Below are 17,573 nucleotides of genomic sequence, written 5' to 3'. Positions count from 1 at the left end.
CTAATGAGGTCAACGCGGGGCTCGAGCCGCTCTGCACATCGTCTTTTTCATCCCCTGCGTGTCCTCCGGGTGTCTGGTCGATTTGAAATTAGTGGGATCATAAATATGAATGGGGAAGGAATCCGTCGTTATCGTTCGGGCTCTAGGGGAAATTTCTTTTCGGCCAAAACCGACGGGAGTATCGCTGTTCGACTTCAGTTTCTTTTTTTCATTTAGCCCGAAGGAGCCGGCCCGGAACTGATGAAAAGCGCGGGGTCGCATCAGTGATTCATACTCGCGAAACTATTCATGGGATGAAGTTCTTCGGGGAAGTTAACCGGACAAGTTTTGCGTCACGGGGGAAGTTTAAGCCCTCCTGTGTAGCAGCCAGTCCAAATCCTTTTTTCACTTTGGTCCAGCGTTGATCTTGTTTTCTCACCTGGTTTTCTTTTCCAACCTTTTACCTTCAACCCTACTCACCTCCCCTTTAGACTCTTGTCCCTTCGCGCTTCTTCAACGTCATTTCTCTCAAGCCTCTCTGACAGCATATGTGAGCACGTCATCAGGCCAGGACTTTCGGTGCCCGTCTCTCATCTTTCACGGTTGGTCATGGAAATTTTTCTTGGAATAAGCAACGAGAGATAAATGGAACATGCAAAACACTCGAAATGCCGCAGTGAATACGACCCGTTCCGCGGTCAGACTCGCGGTAAAACTACCTACTCGAATAAATATATAATTTTCAGCGGAGACTTCGCTCGTTTCTCATACGGACCGTTTGTATGTAGGTTGGAAATTGAAATCCAGTTTACCGAAATCGACGTAAGGGTCTACTATTGTTCCGTTTCCCGTCCGTCGTCGGTCGTATTTATTGACGCGATGCCAAATTCTAAGTCGTTATCGGAGACAGGCCCCGTAATCGAGTCTAAACTTCAAACGAGCACAAAGTTGCCCCGATGTTCGGTTCGCCGAGGCGAATCAATTTTCGTAAGTTGCATTCTTCCCTCGGAAACTTTTCCTATTAACTGTCTTTTTTTTTCGAATAGCCTCGATTATACGGAATCAGAGGGGACAGAATTTATCGACCGGAAAAAAACGAGCGTATGTTGTTTCGGGGTCGCTTTATCGATTTTTTTTTCTCTTTCCTTTGCCATTGGTTATTTTTTGTTCCTCCGATTCGCATCCGAAACCGATCCGTCCGATAACTTTCAAGACTTTTACTTGTCGTGCTTTTCGGCCCGTTCTTATTACCGTCGCCTGATGAAATCCCATTTGTAACGAGACATTTACGTCGAATGTAGATTCCGGGTGGGGAATTATAGTAATAATTTTTGCACATACTCGACCGAGGCACATCATTTGTTTTGCACTTTTAGCATCGGTAATGAGGGCCAAATGACGTTGATTTATTAACTGGTATCCGACTGTAATGGGAAGTAAGTGGCGACGAATCTGGAACACGTAACACTATGTAGATCCTGGTATTTTTGGTAAGAAATTAAATATATGCAGTCAGAGTCCAAAGTAAGCGTACACTTTGAAAGTGTGGGATTTATTCATGTTTATTTCTATCAATTTAGGATCTAATATTTCGTATAGATGGTTTATTACATTGAGATCTGGTGACTGTGGAGGAGTACTTAACTGTTTGACACTGTTTTTCAGAAAAAAATATTTAATCATCTTTGCACTTGCAGCTGAATTTGATTTTAAAATATTTAAATATCCATATTTGTCGATGAATAAAACCCATAATAGTACATTCAACATGACTCACTGTAGATCTCTTCGTAATCGCATACAAAGCTCTCTGAAATCGTCGGTTTTTCTACTCGTTTAGGATCAAGATACATGGAGGGCGAACAGAACCGTACAAAATCCGGATCGTGTTATCATTGCTTTTCAATCCGTTTTTTTTTATGAGATTCTGGATTACAGTTCGATTTTCCAAATTTCACATGTGACACGTGGGCCTCGTCAGTTTTCTCCGATAACATTTCGTTTAATTGATGAGCATACGGTGCCGCCGGCCGGACTATCTGTAAGCGGAAATCGATCCGAAAACAATGTTTCTGTTTGCTTATTGATTTCCGATTGCTCGAGAGTATAAATGCGTTGAATGGGTCGAACAGTTTGCCCGGGCACACAATGACAAGGGGACGGGGGCGCAATTAAACGTTGGTTTGCACTGTCGGTAATGCAATTTCCGGCTGGACCGTTTTTCAAAGTAAATTGTATTCGGACGTAACGCCCGAAATTGATTTCGGTAAATACGACCATTATTGTTATAGAAGTCAATATTTGCATGGCTTCGTCGTCTGCACTAATTTCCAGGCGCCGCCGTTGATTTTCGAGCCTTCCCCCCCCCCTGCACACGCGAGCGCAAATTCAGGAGGACACAGAGGATTGGCTCGTTCCGTTATCCATAAATTTCCACCGTTTTACTGGCTTTACGATGTCTCGCGAAATCGAAGGGAAACCCGACGAAATGTAGGTCTCCGGATGCTATTGGCAAAATAATATCCATTTATTGGTGTATACGACGCGCCACAAAAGGATCGTCCAGGAAAACCGGCTAATTTTTGTGCGGGATGACGGAGGGACCCGGTGTACCGGAACGGTTTCCATGGCTCGCATCGATATGCAATTTTCTCAACGTGCATTTCGGTCCCGAGCGTCGTAACCACTGTATTTTGAATCAAACGATATTCTCCCCTGTTTGGACTGTACACAAAGGGAGTATCTGGTAGTGCTCGTTATTGTTCCCGTATTTATCGAAGATAAAAAGTCTTCTGTAAACGTTGAGGATCATCAGCCTCTGCCAAATGTGTATTTATCAGACCAAGGACAATTAGAAACATCGTTGGTAAGCAACCCTGGTATGATATGAACACTTCTGTCTTTTTCAAATAAGAACTAGAGTAGTAAAAGGTAGGGAAAAATTGCTTTTTCGATATATAAAGTTTGACAAATGAAAGTTAAGTAGTAATTTCGAAACATTTTTAGAACACCTAAAGTTGTATATTTGCAAAAACTAAGAAAAAAACATAGATGTCTGACCACATACGGGCTTATACTACTTGATGCACTGGAATTTCTTATGCTCCTACGGAGTGCTTCCTTATTTCCTATGAACATCAACGAATATTAGTAACTACTTTAGAAGTCAAGGAACACGTTCGGTGATCTATTTATCGTCTGACCATTAACAGGCATATATCCTATTGGTGATGGGGACGCCAAGGAAACTCCTAAATAGGTTTTGACATCGGCTGACAAGAACTTTCAGCTTCATGTCGACATTCTTGTATCGCGTGTTCCCGGCGCTCCTTCCTGTCTGACCATACACAGTCTCATACTACTAGATCCTCAACGTATTCACAGTACACTTTGTGATTCCTAACGATACTCCCTGTAACTTCTAGAATGCTTTATCACCTTCTTATCTTCCTCCGCGTCTGACTATAAACAACTCATTCTACTGTCCATCCATAAATGACTGATTCTACTTCAGAGATTCCGTGTGTGTTCGTTCCATTAATTATTCCAGTCGAAATATAGAGGTGTCTTCTCAAAATTTCGCGGGCCTGTATCGGTAAACAGGAAACATCGAAAGGACGCACCATCCTCGTTCGGGAAGGGGATCGGGGGGGAGGGTGTGTGTCGGAAGGAGGGTCGCGATTTATCGGTCCTTTCGCATTCGTAAATCAAGGGGAACACATCCTTTCCGGTGTACACACACGAGACAGAAAGCGTCTCGTTTACGTATCCGTTGAACCGAATGCAACGAGAATCTATGGGCTTCTCTGTCGTCCTTTGAAGGATCTATACACTCGCCGAAGAGTGTGTGCACACGGGGCTGACCTTCTTCGACGGTTCAACGACGACTTAAAGTCAGTCGATCTCTCAGCGCGCAGGGATCCTCGAATAACCGGCCGCGGGAAAGAAACGAGAACAGGTGGAGCATAAGAAGAAACGAAAGAAAAAGAAAAAAAGGATAGGGAGGGGGCGAGAGAGAGCAACACGAACTTGAATATTATGTACGCAATTAAGTACGAGTCGTATCACGCCAAAAATTTTTCGAGAGTTTCCTACTGGCCTGGCGTTTGCACGGAACCCGACCTTGCACGCAACGTAACGATATGCACTGTCAGACGCCATCTTTCAAGCTAAACTATTCCCCGCGTTGCCTGACCCATTTCATGTCTGGCACGTTACGAAATACGGCCGAACGCAATAGAAAATCAATTTCACGTGGGTACACCATCGCGTGGAGGCGAAATTTCGCCGCGATTCCGGTGCCTCCACCCCTTCGAATTGAATTAAGATACGGAAAGGGAAGCTATTAATACGCTAGACAAATATAATAATTCGTCCCCTTTTGTGCTAACCACGTGTCCCATTATCAAACCGGCACCGATATTCCGTTTCCACTACCCCGACCTTTTCCACCATTGATCAACGAAGTAATTACAGCCGAACGGATGTCGGCTGTTCACGAATTCACGGCGAAAGTCGACGATGGTGGGTGGGGGAGGGGTCAGAAGTTCCAGTTTCCGAGCGGACAGCCGTGGCGGTCGTGTATCCCCGACAGAATGCAAATGATCAATTAACCAGTTGTAAATCAATGCAACATACCATACCTGACTGTCTCTCTGTGTGTGTGTGTATGTCTAGCCTCTCGCTGACTGCTACTTGGCCGAGGTCTAATGGCCGCGGGGAGCCTAAGTTGGGCTCCTTATTCCGTTTCTCTCTCCTCTCCTACCCCTGTTTCCAGCCACTCCACCCATCTCGCTCATTCTCATCCATCCCTCGTTAAGAATATTTATATCCAGGCCACGTTCGCCGGAGTAGAACCTTCGGAGAGACCCTCGCAGGCCCACACCCCCACGGGAACGGTGCAAAGTTATTAAGCACTCTGAACCACATTCCGTTCCTCTCTTTGTCTTTCCAGGTTTCCTCTCTCGGTCTACGATTATCCTACGGAATACGGCAAAGATCATCCCGTAATTTCCACGGAAGTTAGCCTACTACGTTCATCTTATGCTCCTTATCGCGGTGCAATAAATTTTTTGAAAACGTTGCCTGGATCAACGGTAGAGACTGGGATTATATATAAAATTTATTTTCAGCCTCTTTGGCCTTGAGCACTTTGGTTTTACAATTGTTCACTCATCCCTCCACTCTGTTACACATACCCACTCTCATCCACTCACTTTTCTTTTATTTTATTTGACATTCTCTTATAAATACTACGCCCCTGACTTTATTGCTTACTTTTATTTAACTTTCCTATCTATTTCCCTTAATCATCAGATTATCATCCAATTTCTTGTCCTTTTTAACATAGAGACTGGGACTATAATTCGGAGCTTTCATGGGAGGATACAATTTTTATCCTGTTTCAGACTTTCCAAATATCTGAAAATATTCTAGGGTACTTATCATAGTCTCTATCACATTATAAAGTAGGGTTAATGTTAAACTTTTTTAGAACATGGTTTACCCTTACACTAGGAGGGCATCGAGATCTTCCAGGCGTTGAGGTGTGGCATGATCCAGAAAAGGTTGGGAAACACTGTAGTAGAGGAACGTAGTACATACAGACAGGTTCTTTCGTCATCGTTTTCCACGCCCATTTCGTTACGTAATTAGAGACAAGGCCGATCCCACCCCTAAAACGTCCAACACGATTCGTCCTCCTGACGCGACATCACCGCAACCGAGCTCCGATCTTGCCATACCTCATTTGAAATGCACGATTTGTGGGCTCCGCTTGCCAACCCAGGCCATCCTCACAATCAGCGAATCTGTCTGTCCGTGGGAAACGTAGAACGCGAAATTCCACGGCCGCAACCGGCCGTTGTAGCCTTCAATTATCCGTTGGTATCCAGGTTATTCCCGATATTGCGTCCGAAGAAATGTTGTAGAATCTCATTCGCGATTTCGGGGATCCGGTGTCGTCCACGAGGAATCGTTACTACCTGCCCTCCCGCAACCGATTTCACGTGAGAAAGGGGGTAGAGGGTGCGAGACACGCGAAGCGCCCTCGCGCGCTGGCTGAACTTTATATCAACGCCCGAGGGGAATTTTATTGCCACCTTTCCATGGTTAGACGAATCAGCCGCAGTTTGGCGTTCGATTTGCATTTCCCCACGTCAGATCGCGTGCCCGCCCGAGTTTCTGGCTCTCGCGTACTTACTTATTTCACTGAGCCAGATGGGAGGAGGTGGAATGGGGGTGCTGGTTCAATTTTTTGTGCGCCTCGGGGAGGAGAGAGGCTGCTCCGTTTTCTCCTCCCATTTCTTCTGTCGTCGCGCGGTGAAAATTGCGGATAACTATCTCGAATCGTTCTCTCCCCCCGAATTATTTATACGACCAAATTCTTTTCTCCTATTGGTAGGGGGCCCCGCGTGTTCTCCTTCCTTTTTTCTTATTCGTTTGTTTTTTGTTCTGTGTTCTTTCAATTCTTTTCCTCAGCTGTCGAGGAGTTGCATGTCGAGAACGGCTGCGCTCGGTGAACGACGCGTCATGATTAACCACGCGAAATCTGTTCCCTGGGTAATTATATTTTTTGCACCACCCCCGCCCCACCCCCCGTGGTTCTTTGCTTACTTCCTCCGTCTGCACTGTCATGCGTTCCCGTTTCGGAATCGTACCGGCCGGTTCTTCGCGCGGACAATCAATAAAAAGGAACGGGTGTAATAACGGAGTGACTGTTTAATAACATTGTGTAGTAACAGTGGTAAGTAACAGTGGTAGTGGTAATAGTATATTAATAGTGGTAGTTAACTCTGACTTCTTAACAAGGTTTATCACAGTGATAGAACCTGCAATTCTAAATCCAATAATATTTGCTCAGTTGCATATTAGTTTATGAAATATTGAATGTTCAGTGTCGAGGACACTCATCGAGGATTCACTGTAAATAGAAAGACAACGAACGAATATTTCATTCCTTTTCTGACGCGAATTCTAGCTTACGAAATCCGTTTTGCCGATGACAAGAATGGAAAATCTTGCCCTGGAATGGAAAGAGTCAGAGGCAATAAATGATATCCAACGATGATTCGCCTCGGACGAGCTCGCGATTCATATTTCTCGGCGCACTTCTCCCCTCCCACCTGATATTCGGTATTCCAATGGAAAGAATCTCTCAGCGTCGCACGCGAAATGTATGCGAATATTTTGCACGAGTCGTCTGGTATCCTACCTTGGCGCCCCAGCCGTGTTCGTTGGGGGGAGGGCGTGGTGAGAATCGGCGGGAGATTGGAGATGTATCAGCGCGATTTGCAAAAGTAAGCGAAAATCCACGGAAAAGGCAGATGTCAGCGAGGCACGGTGAAGTGTGTTCTATACGAGTTTCTCCCCCGCGATTCCGTGTATCCTACTTCCACCCCGAGGTTCCCTTATCCTCGTCATCAGACGGGGGTGGTTTCCGATTGCACTTTCTAGGCGGGACGCGCACCTTCTGACGTAACTACGAATAGAGTAACGGAAAATCGAATTTTTTTTTATAATTCGTAAGAGGGCCATAGTCATAATGGCACCGACATCGATCGTTAGATTATTTTCGTCAGACGTCGGCTGATTCGATGGACCGATAGCTTGATCACAGCAAAGATAGGGAAATTCATTATTTAGATAAAGAGTTTCGAAGAATAAATAAAAGTTGAAAGAAGTACTTCATCATTTTTTATTGATTGAACGTAGAAATTCTAGTTTTTATGATAAAATTCTTCAAGAATTAAAAGACACTTGAAGAACAATCATTTAATCTTGTATTATTCGAATAAAATTGTGCCCATGCTGGGTCACAGTACTTCCGATTAGTTGGTGAGTTGTTGGCAGAATGAACGTTGCAACATTTCTGTGTTCTGACAGTTCATCTTGTTATTGGTCAAATCAGCCGAGAAAAAAAACAAATAAGATCGGTTCCACTGAGACGATGCACTTACACAGTTGTAACGTTTCCGATTTTCTCGCCAGGAAATCGCCGCCATCCTAATCAGTTTCCAAAGACACGCGGAATGGCAAAGTCGGGAGGTGAAGGTGCGACCACGAAGTGGTTCGATGTTACTGTACTCGAGAAAGAAGGTCCGTTACCGGAGGGACGGTTATTGTTGGAAGAAAAGGAAAGACGGCAAAACCACACGGGAGGATCACATGAAACTGAAGGTAGCTTAGCCTTTCCTTGAATGGGATTGAATATCGCGCAGCTCCGATGGAACACCGAGTGGTCGTTAAGATGTAAGGTTTTCGATCGTGTGTCGCAGGTCCAGGGTGTCGAGTGCATCTACGGCTGTTACGTGCACTCGGCGATCCTGCCGACGTTTCATCGTCGATGCTACTGGCTACTGCAGAATCCCGACGTCGTGCTCGTTCACTACTTAAACGTTCCTTACCCGGACGGTGATGCGAAGCTAGCAGCGCTGCCACCCTGTCTCGCGCTGCCGCCAGACAAGAAAGAGTGGACGCGAGACGAGCTGGCCTCTCAACTCCGACCCATGTTCCTCGGTGGAGATGACGATCCGAACAATCCTCATCTCACACAACACTCGAATCATCCCGTCGATATGATAGTTTCGCAGCTGTTGGATAGACAACGGGCAAACACCAATTCCTCCACCACCAGCACACAGCTCGCGCCTAGGAGACTAACACCGGACAATCAGGTGACAAGAGATCCCATAATCGAACGCCCGTTAGAACTAACGGCCAGGTCCATAGGTGTTGTGACATATTTATCCAATGTGTCAGGTTTCATCGACTACCGGAGGTCAGCAATCATCAACGACAGCCTCACCGGCGCCCCGCGTATACTCGAGACATTACCATACAACCCAGAGCCAACAGCCGGCTCCTCTAGTGTTAAGTTTGCAACAGATTCAAGGCGGCGGCGGTCTGTTGATCCTGAACAGCCAACCGTATCACCACCAACAGCAGCAGCAACAGCAGCAACAACAACAGCAGCAGCAACAACAACAACAGCAGCAACAACAGCAGCAGCAGCAACAGCAGCAGCAACAAAGTCAACAAGTGGAGATGCAACAGGTCACGGAGCAACAAATCGTGCAGCAAGGTAGCGTCGACAGGGAACAACAGATCAAACAAGAGATCGACGCCCAGGAGAGTATGGATCGTACCACGGTCCAAACGTTGCCGATCGGTGGCTCTGGTACCGAGGTCACCGATTTCGCCGAGACCTTGGATCTAAGTCAGGAGGACATTCAGCGAACGTTATCAGCGAACATGGTGCCACCGTCTCCGTCCCCTTCGCCGGCAGACAACAGCATGATCAATCCGATGGACTTCATCGACTCGTCGGACGACGTTCTCGTAAATTTGGACGCGTTCGACGTGTTCGGTGATCTACCAGAGCTGCACGATTTCGAGGCTGAACAGACGAAGGTCGAGGAGAGGGGTGGCTCCGATAACGACGTCGGATGTCATCCTGGAACAACCGTCCATATTGCGGAGTATAGTCCGGAGTGGAGTTACACCGAGGGTGGTGTGAAGGTACGCCTGTTTTATTGATCAGATTAACAAAAAAGGTAACCCATTTATATATTCGATTAGTTTCGAGATTCGAATCAACGATCAAAGAATAGCAAGCATTTTCTACGTTGTTATAGGTATTGGTTGCTGGTCCCTGGACCGGTGGAAGTAATTCTCAATCGTATTCGGTGTTATTCGACGCCGAACCGGTTGAAGCCTACTTGGTACAACCGGGTGTGTTGCGTTGCCGTTGTCCTGCTCACGCTCCGGGGATAGCGTCTCTCCAGGTTGCCTGTGACGGCTTCGTTGTTTCCGACAGCGTTGCTTTCGAATACCGGAGAGCGCCTACAACCGAGCCCAGTCCGGAGAGGGCTCTTCTGGATCGTTTGGCGGACGTGGAGTCGCGTTTACAAGGACCTGGTCCACCGTCTCCCGCAGCTAATCTGGAAGAGCGACTAGTCGCATATTGTCAGGTCAGTATCCGTTCAATTTTCAATCTGCATACGTGTAATTGTGTACATAAACGAAGCATGTAATATGCTTCAGGATGCTATTGTCCGTCCTTGGCGAGCTGGAGCGGAACCGTTACAATCCGGTGGCCCTACTCTGTTGCATTTGGCTGCTGGATTAGGCTTCTCCAGGTTAGCCTGCGTGCTCCTTCATTGGAGAGCGGAAAATCCTAGTAGCGTATTAGATGCTGAAGTTGACGCCTTAAGGCAGGATAACGCCGGTCTTACGCCGCTTGCTTGGGCTTGTGCGGCGGGACACGCGGATACTGCCAGGATACTTTATAGGTTTGTACTGTTTACATACGATTTACAGTAAATCATTGACCAGGCTCCGTGGCACTGAGTGTTCAGACGTCATCTCCATCACTGGGTACTTGACTGGTTCCACGAAGGACTCCTCAGTGGTGTGGATGATTTCTAAACATTCAGTACCAAGGAGCCTTCGAACACTCATCGATGATTTACTGTATCGCAATGAAAAAGTTTTTACGAACTGTCATATCCGTCTGTACAGATGGAACGCGATGGCGCTTCGCGTGCGGGATTGCCAGAACCGAACAGCGACCGAGCTGGCGGCGGAGAACGGTCACACGGCTATCACGGAAGAATTGAATCGGCTCGAAGCGAGAAGGCAAGACGAGAGGCTATTCTTGCGACCCGCCAGCCCTAGTCCTAGGAGGCCATCTCAAGACAGCGGTCTCGATCTGGCGTTGTGTTAGTCTCGTTTGATATTCTACTGCCCTCTTCCGTAATCTACACGCACATTGTTACATTCACGTCCACACGTAATTCACACGTAACTCCCCTCTGTTTTTCCCCGTACAAAACACAACACCCCCACGCGCCATGTATCTAACTGCTCTCCCTCCCTCCCCACCTCCGTAAGAATTTAGAGTATTATATACAAAGGTCGTAAGTCATGCGAGCGTGAACTTTAATCAGGAGACGTAGTATTAAGGGGTTTATCGAAAAACACAGGTGGCTCGCCGCTGTTGGACAACATGGAATTGTTGCAAGAGGATGACTCGTCATTAGCCCTCAGCGAGCAGGGAATGGAGAGCGCTCCGACCCCTCAGGAGACTGTAGGTCCGTACCTTCCTCGTTTCCCCTTCTATTTGTCTGTCTGTCTGCCTGTCTATCTGTAACTATTCGTATAATCTGTTGTGTGTCTTTCTAATATTATACACTTATAGATTCATCGGCCTAGATAAACAGTACTGCGCCTCCGGGCTGTGTGATCCGTAGTATTTCCTAGCTAAAACTGCGTCCTCTCTCTCTCTCTCTCTCTCTCTCTCTCTCTCTCTCTCTCTCTCTCTCTATCTCTTTCTCTCTCTTTCATGCACACACAGACACGCACGCACACATACACGCATCTGAGGACATACATACGCATACAGAGACGCATATACACATTATACATACGATACGTCCACGGTACACGATACACATACGAAAATTCTTTTGTTTTTTGTTTCTCTGTCACTCTGTCTATGCGTACGAGACGACCGGACGGTCCAGGCTCGCTGTCCTCTAACTCCTCTGAACTCTTGCAGCTTAAAAGCAGTTATTGGTGTTGCTTGGCCTACGTAAAAACTGCTGGTGTTGGATGATTGCTGTGTAACGTCTAAAAAAAAAAAAAAACAAAAAACAAAACAAAACACTTTCTTAGCCGTCTATTATCGGCTGCCGACCAGTCCCTCCCGAGAGACAGACGATCCCGGCGTCGAAGCCGAATTCTATGCGGACACCCGTGAATATTGGATACTAACAGACGGAATTTGCGTGTTGACACACGTGATCGGATACCACGGGCTGTGTTCGTTGTCACCTCCGTTAGCGCAGCAGAACCTCCGACGATATCTGAGAATCAAAAAGACAGAGCCTGCCGCTCGCCTGCCCGAACACGATTCGAATTTTCGTATCGTGTAGAGGTCTTGGACTACGTGTCGAGAATATAATCCGCAAACAAAATAGTTCTTGGTGTTATACGTTTTAACGTACGAATATTCATCGTAGAAAATGCGTTCACGGCTTAAACAAACAAACAAACATAAAAAAAAAAAAATAATAAAAACTAAACATACCTCGGTGTTGTGATCTCGATGTGATATTCGCCGGTCCTGTGACAGCTTTTTCGAGTTTGGCTAGGGTGGTGATTCCTTTTTATAGGGGAAGAAGACGCGAGGGTGCTGACATTGGCTGAGCAAATTATAGCAGCGCTGCCGGAAAGGATCAAGAGAGCGGAAGGTGATTCTCCGTCTTCTTCCTCGCCACCTCCACCGGCACCGCCCTTGTCGCCACTGGAGGACGCTCTGATGGAACAAATGGTGAGCTTTCGAACTTCATTCCTAAATAGCTAGACATTCTACAGGGCGTTACATCTAATACATTGTTCTCCACTGATATTAATTTTCATTATCGTGATTTTTACAGCCGCTCGATTCCGGCGAACTGTTCGACTCGTATCGCGAGTGCAGCGGAGGAGCGGCATCGGTTTCGGACGCTGACGCGGACGCTAGTCCTTCGAGTCCGTCTAGCAGCTGTCTGACACCAGATTCTCCGTCCCCACCGCCCACGACAGCCGACTTCTGCGAGTTCTTGCAGTTACAATTGCAGCTAGACGGTAGTAACGGCCGTAACGGCCAGTACTATGGGGCTGGCGGAGACCGGAAGTTCGGCAGCGTAATTGGCTCTGGTATATGCGGGACAGCCGGTGGTAATGGGACCGGTGACGGAAGCGAGGCCGATCTGAGCCGGCTCACGTTGTCCGATTGCGAGCAAAGGGAGCTCTACCATGCCGCCCGAATGATCCAGAAAGCCTACAGAAATTACAAAGGCCGCCAGAGACAGGAGGAGGCCGAAAGACACGCCGCCGTGCTCATCCAGCAATATTACCGTCGACACAAACAGTACGCTTATTATAGGTAATCCGGTTTTCTAGCTTAACGCGACCGTTCTACCTTTACTCCCACAATTCATTTTATCCCACCTGCTCGCAAGACCTTCCAAGTTTTGTTCCCCAGATGAGACACGAAACGGGAATATTCGGGTTATGCGCGAGGATTACGTATCCGCCGCAGAAACTTCTCTAATCGACTGATTCTGGGTAGGAGTGGTTCGGTATCGTTAAATTCTCGTCAGTATTTCGCGAGTTGGTACGTTAGTTTTAATAAGCGGCAATTAATAAAAGGAAGAGGACAGGGCGGTACCATTGCTGGGGGGGAGGTGGGCCAATTTAACGATCCAGTTGAATCGGACGGATTTCACCCGAAGTTCATTCTGTCTACGTCTCACGGGAGGTGGGAGGCGGGGGCAAAGTTTTAATTGGGATCGTAAATAATTCGAAAACTTTCGCGAAGTTCCTTAGCTTGGGCGACGTACCGAATACAAAATTAACCTGGCATTAAATTAATACGACTTCGGTTTAAGATGAAAGCTTAACCCGCCCATCTATCCTTTAAATTGTCCTTACCACACGATCTATATACAGAGAATGTTCACGAAACCTGTTCTTTCTCTCGAAAAAGAGACAATGGCTTTATTTCACGTTGTGTTCTACTTTTCTCCGTTTCGCAGACAAGCTACGAAGGCTGCGCTGGTGATACAAAGTAACTACCGGAATTATCGGTCGCGACCTGGCTCGGCGAGCTCGCGGCAGCAGGCGGTTCATCAACAGGCCGCCCATCAGGCGGCTAGGAAGATCCAGCAATTCATGCGACAGTCAAAAATCAAGTTAGTATCCGGCCGGTGCACCTAATTGCATTTCCTGTTGCAACGGTGTGCACGCATTATTAGTTATGTAGTACTTCTTGTTAGCACACGAAAGGCTTATCGTACGAAAGACATCTTAAAAGTTCTAAAGTCTCCCTCTTCTGTGTGTACTAATGCAGCTTGTCGTGGGACGATTCACGACCGGTAAGTAACGACAAAACAAGTAGGGCGATTGTCGCGCGGCAAACACTGCTCGTTTTATCACTCCCCGTAAATTCTTTCTATCCTACGGGGGATACTATCCGCTGTCTGCAGAAGCATAACAAAAGAAAGTTAAACTCTCGATCGTTTCACAGGGCCGGGGGTGGGAGGAACGCAAAAGAAAAAGAAAAAAGATAAACGAACAGAAACCGTACTCTCTGTGTTTTTTTTAACGGAATGTAATCGGTGCTTTGTGTTTCCCTGTTCTCGATGTTTCTTGACCGTGTTTTACCGGAGTTACCAGTCCAATGCAACTGTTGTCCACGTGTATACGGAGCTTGTCATTAGAAAGACGGGGTTATGAGTTTCCTCGATTGTCACTTTGCTCGATGATAGAATATACGTTTCTTCTGTGTATGTTACAGCGAACACGCAAACTGTTCTGTGTGCTACCGTTTGCTGGTATATTTATGTATATATTAGCTTTTCGCTAGTAAAAGTGTACACACGCTAGATTAATGATACTCTCGCTAGTAAGTATATACATACGTATTTGTACGTTCAGTTCAAAGGATCGATGTTAACGATAAGCCGACACGCAAGTTCGGTCGAGACTTTCATCGAAAAAGCATTGTACATTAATCTACTGTTAGAATTAGAGATACCATTCGAGAAGAGTAGACGTCTAGTATGTGTTAGTTCTAGTCGCTAATCAATCCCTCAATAACCCCACGAACGTCTATACTCCATCCATACGTTTAACGAGTAGCATTTAACCAAACGGATATCCCCCCAGTAAATGTGTACATTTTCCAATATTTCGGTGTGTACACTTTTACCTTGTAACATGTACAGAGGTAACCGTTCCTCGATAGAGACACGGAATCTCTCAAATCTCATTTTAATGATCACTCGAGAGGGGAATCCGTGTAACGTTGTTCCAAGTACAATCGCGGGCCAAGTCGAACGATATTCCTCGAGCAAAGCGATCAATTGCCGGGCGAGAAACATTTTTAGATGCGCTCGTTTGTTCTCGTAGTTGACGTGTTCCTCAGAGTGCTTGGTCATTCAGTGTCATGTATGCACCATTCGACAATCAACCGTTTTACGCGATCGCATAACGGATCTACATGAAACGTGTGTTGGGTTTTCTGGAACTATAGGCTGCAGAACGCCAGGGCCGCCGCAAACGGGAACGGGAGGCCGCCAGCGGGCATTTTACGGGGGGTTGCTGTCCCCCAAAGCTCGCCCTCATCTAGCCCAGGGGCCAGCCTAGTAGCCGTCAACCAAGAGGTCACTTAATCGACCGTCGATCGAACACCGCGCAGAATCCCGATAATTCATCGGAAGCGAAACAATAGAGCCTAGCCCAGAAAAGAGAAAGCAAAAAAGAATCGGCCAGTGGTGGGGGACTGGCTTTACTTGGAAAGGGTTCAATCGACGTATCGGCGTGCACCGAGAGAGGGGAGAGAATTCCACCGATCCTGAAGGAATGGTCGACGTACTGACGCACGGAGGACACGCTTTTTGCTCTCTACAAATCCCCCGATTGAACCATGTACCTGCCATATTTTTGTCTGAAACTGTTTTCCAACATTTTTTTTTTTTTTCATAATCTTTGTCCCACAGTTTCGACTCCAAGGATCGTGCCTCGTACTGATCTACTACCCGCCCCTGTGTCTTCGTTTCGCGATCGACGTACCCTATCGTTCTATCTGCATTTTGTTTGTTTTTTTTTTTTTTTTTACCCAGAATGGTCGACGTTGAGCGGTGCACCAGAGGTAGGTGATCCCTTCGAAGTATCGGGATCGTTCACGATGACACATATACACGTGACGGGGATACCAAAGAAACAGACACCGTGTCTCGCACGTACGGTCGTTGTTTCAGTGATCGATCGTTATACGGTTCACGCATCATCCATACGACCGAGAGTACAAAAGAAGAGGCTATGTTTCTCGTTGCTGAAACGATTTTCGGAACGACTGTTATTACTTGTGTGTTGTTCTTGCATCGATTCGATGGTGCACAGTTTCGACACAGTCTGTATCGATGCCTCGCGAGAGTTAACGAGTCTCCAGTTCCCGGAGAACAAATTTCGTTTCCTCGTGTTTCCGTGTCGGCGAGTCGTTTCGAAATCTAGTGGATACGTTCGTTTTCGTTTCTTTTTCTTCTACCTTCATCATCATGATCGTCGCGAGACAGTATTTTCTAAGGATTAGAACGTCGTTAGTATTTGTTCGTTCATTTTTTTTTATTATTATATCATTTACAATATTTATGTTTCTGTGCGTATTAATCACGGAGTGAGAACGCGTGTTGAGTATTTTTACGTTTTTTTCTTTTCTTTGCGTTACTCGAGTCGAGTTTGCACTCGTTAACGTTAAGTTATTCGACGATTTGGGGCGTAGAGCGTTTTTTCGTCTCACGTTGACCCGTCGAACATGTTTTTCCATATTTAATTTTCACCCACAGTTTCACATTTTTGATATCTGTGTTGTCCCTTTTTCTCCCCCCTCCACCACCCCTCCTAATTTCTTTTCTTTCGCGATCTTAACGATGACGTAAGTGTCGCATGTTTTTTTCGTTTGTACGCGAACCTTTCGGGAGATTCGTATCGACGCAACATATACATAATACATAATTCTATTCGAATTAACGATCTCTTCTCCGCACGATAGTTTCTTCTTCGTCGCTTGTAACGTGAAAGGCAATACATATAAACGATTCAGGTCAGATGAATACGAAAGCACCTTATTTTCGATGAAGTGCCGGTGTGTATCTGGGATCTAGGAAAAAAAGAAGAGAGAGAGTGAGAGAGAGAGAGAGAAAGAGAACGCGTGGACGAGAGTGAGCGTGTGAAGACAAAAGAAAGGCTGCTAGAGGAGAACAAAAAAAAACAGGAAAACAAAAGAGAATTAATAATGGAGAGCCAGGGGAAGAATTTGACGGGAGAGCGAGAAAAAGAGCGGAGAAAAAGCGTAAAAAAAAGATTATTTAAATAACGAAAGAAAAAAAAACAATTTAAAGAGGCCCTCTCCCCGGCTCCATGGGGAGGGAGGGCGCTTCATCCACGGGCTGTGCTTAAAGTCACAGTATAATCAACTTCGTAGCGTTACAATTTTTTAGGATAAGGAATAGTCGATTACATTGTTACAAACTACCTACCGTTTCTCTCTCCAGTAGGGGATTTTTTTAACGAAAGAGGTTCTTTAGATAAAAAAAAAAATAAAAAAACGGAATGAAGGGAAACCGATAGAAGAAAAAAAAATAGAGGTAATTTGTGGAATTTTAAAGCGTAGGCGAGGCGGAATCTAAATGACGTACACACGGGGAGGGGCACAGCCGTGGTACCCGCGTTCCGAATCGATTAAGAGGACAAAAATCTATTGTGATAAATTATAAATGGTGATCCAAGAAAGTATTTCCGCTGAAGATGCCGCAGAACGGGATAAAGTTTAACAAAAACAATGAATGAAAAGAAATTAAACAAATCGCATCCAACGTCTCGACGTTCCAATTGGGGTGACCCGAGTCGTTTGGGGACGGTGAACAGACAGACAGACAGATTTCTCGTTTTCTTTTTCTTCTTTTCAGTGAAACTAAAAGAAAACATACAAACAAACACGCGGAGTCGGGATTAATTCACGTCCTGTCAGATCTGTCGGGAGGATC

The 17,573-nt window shown here is 46.1% G+C and overlaps 1 protein-coding gene across 1 annotated transcript in view; it reads left to right on the top strand.

Moving 5' to 3' along the window:
- Positions 1-15,294, top strand: part of LOC107188606 (calmodulin-binding transcription activator 2) — a 42,943-nt gene extending 27,649 nt beyond the window's left edge. The window contains exons 5-15 of the mRNA XM_015576923.1: positions 7,969-8,157; positions 8,256-8,654; positions 8,740-9,498; positions 9,615-9,950; positions 10,024-10,271; positions 10,501-10,700; positions 10,965-11,072; positions 12,156-12,313; positions 12,420-12,910; positions 13,563-13,718; positions 15,062-15,294. Coding sequence (XP_015432409.1) covers positions 7,969-8,157; positions 8,256-8,654; positions 8,740-9,498; positions 9,615-9,950; positions 10,024-10,271; positions 10,501-10,700; positions 10,965-11,072; positions 12,156-12,313; positions 12,420-12,910; positions 13,563-13,718; positions 15,062-15,200 — 3,183 coding nt within the window. The 3' untranslated portion in view covers positions 15,201-15,294. The remainder of the gene's footprint in view (positions 1-7,968; positions 8,158-8,255; positions 8,655-8,739; positions 9,499-9,614; positions 9,951-10,023; positions 10,272-10,500; positions 10,701-10,964; positions 11,073-12,155; positions 12,314-12,419; positions 12,911-13,562; positions 13,719-15,061) is intronic.
- Positions 15,295-17,573: the final 2,279 nt, after the last annotated feature.

The sequence above is a fragment of the Dufourea novaeangliae genome, unplaced genomic scaffold (assembly GCF_001272555.1).
Source record: "Dufourea novaeangliae isolate 0120121106 unplaced genomic scaffold, ASM127255v1 scaffold133, whole genome shotgun sequence".
Taxonomy (NCBI): domain Eukaryota; kingdom Metazoa; phylum Arthropoda; class Insecta; order Hymenoptera; family Halictidae; genus Dufourea; species Dufourea novaeangliae.
This window is presented reverse-complemented; position numbering and strand designations above follow the sequence as displayed.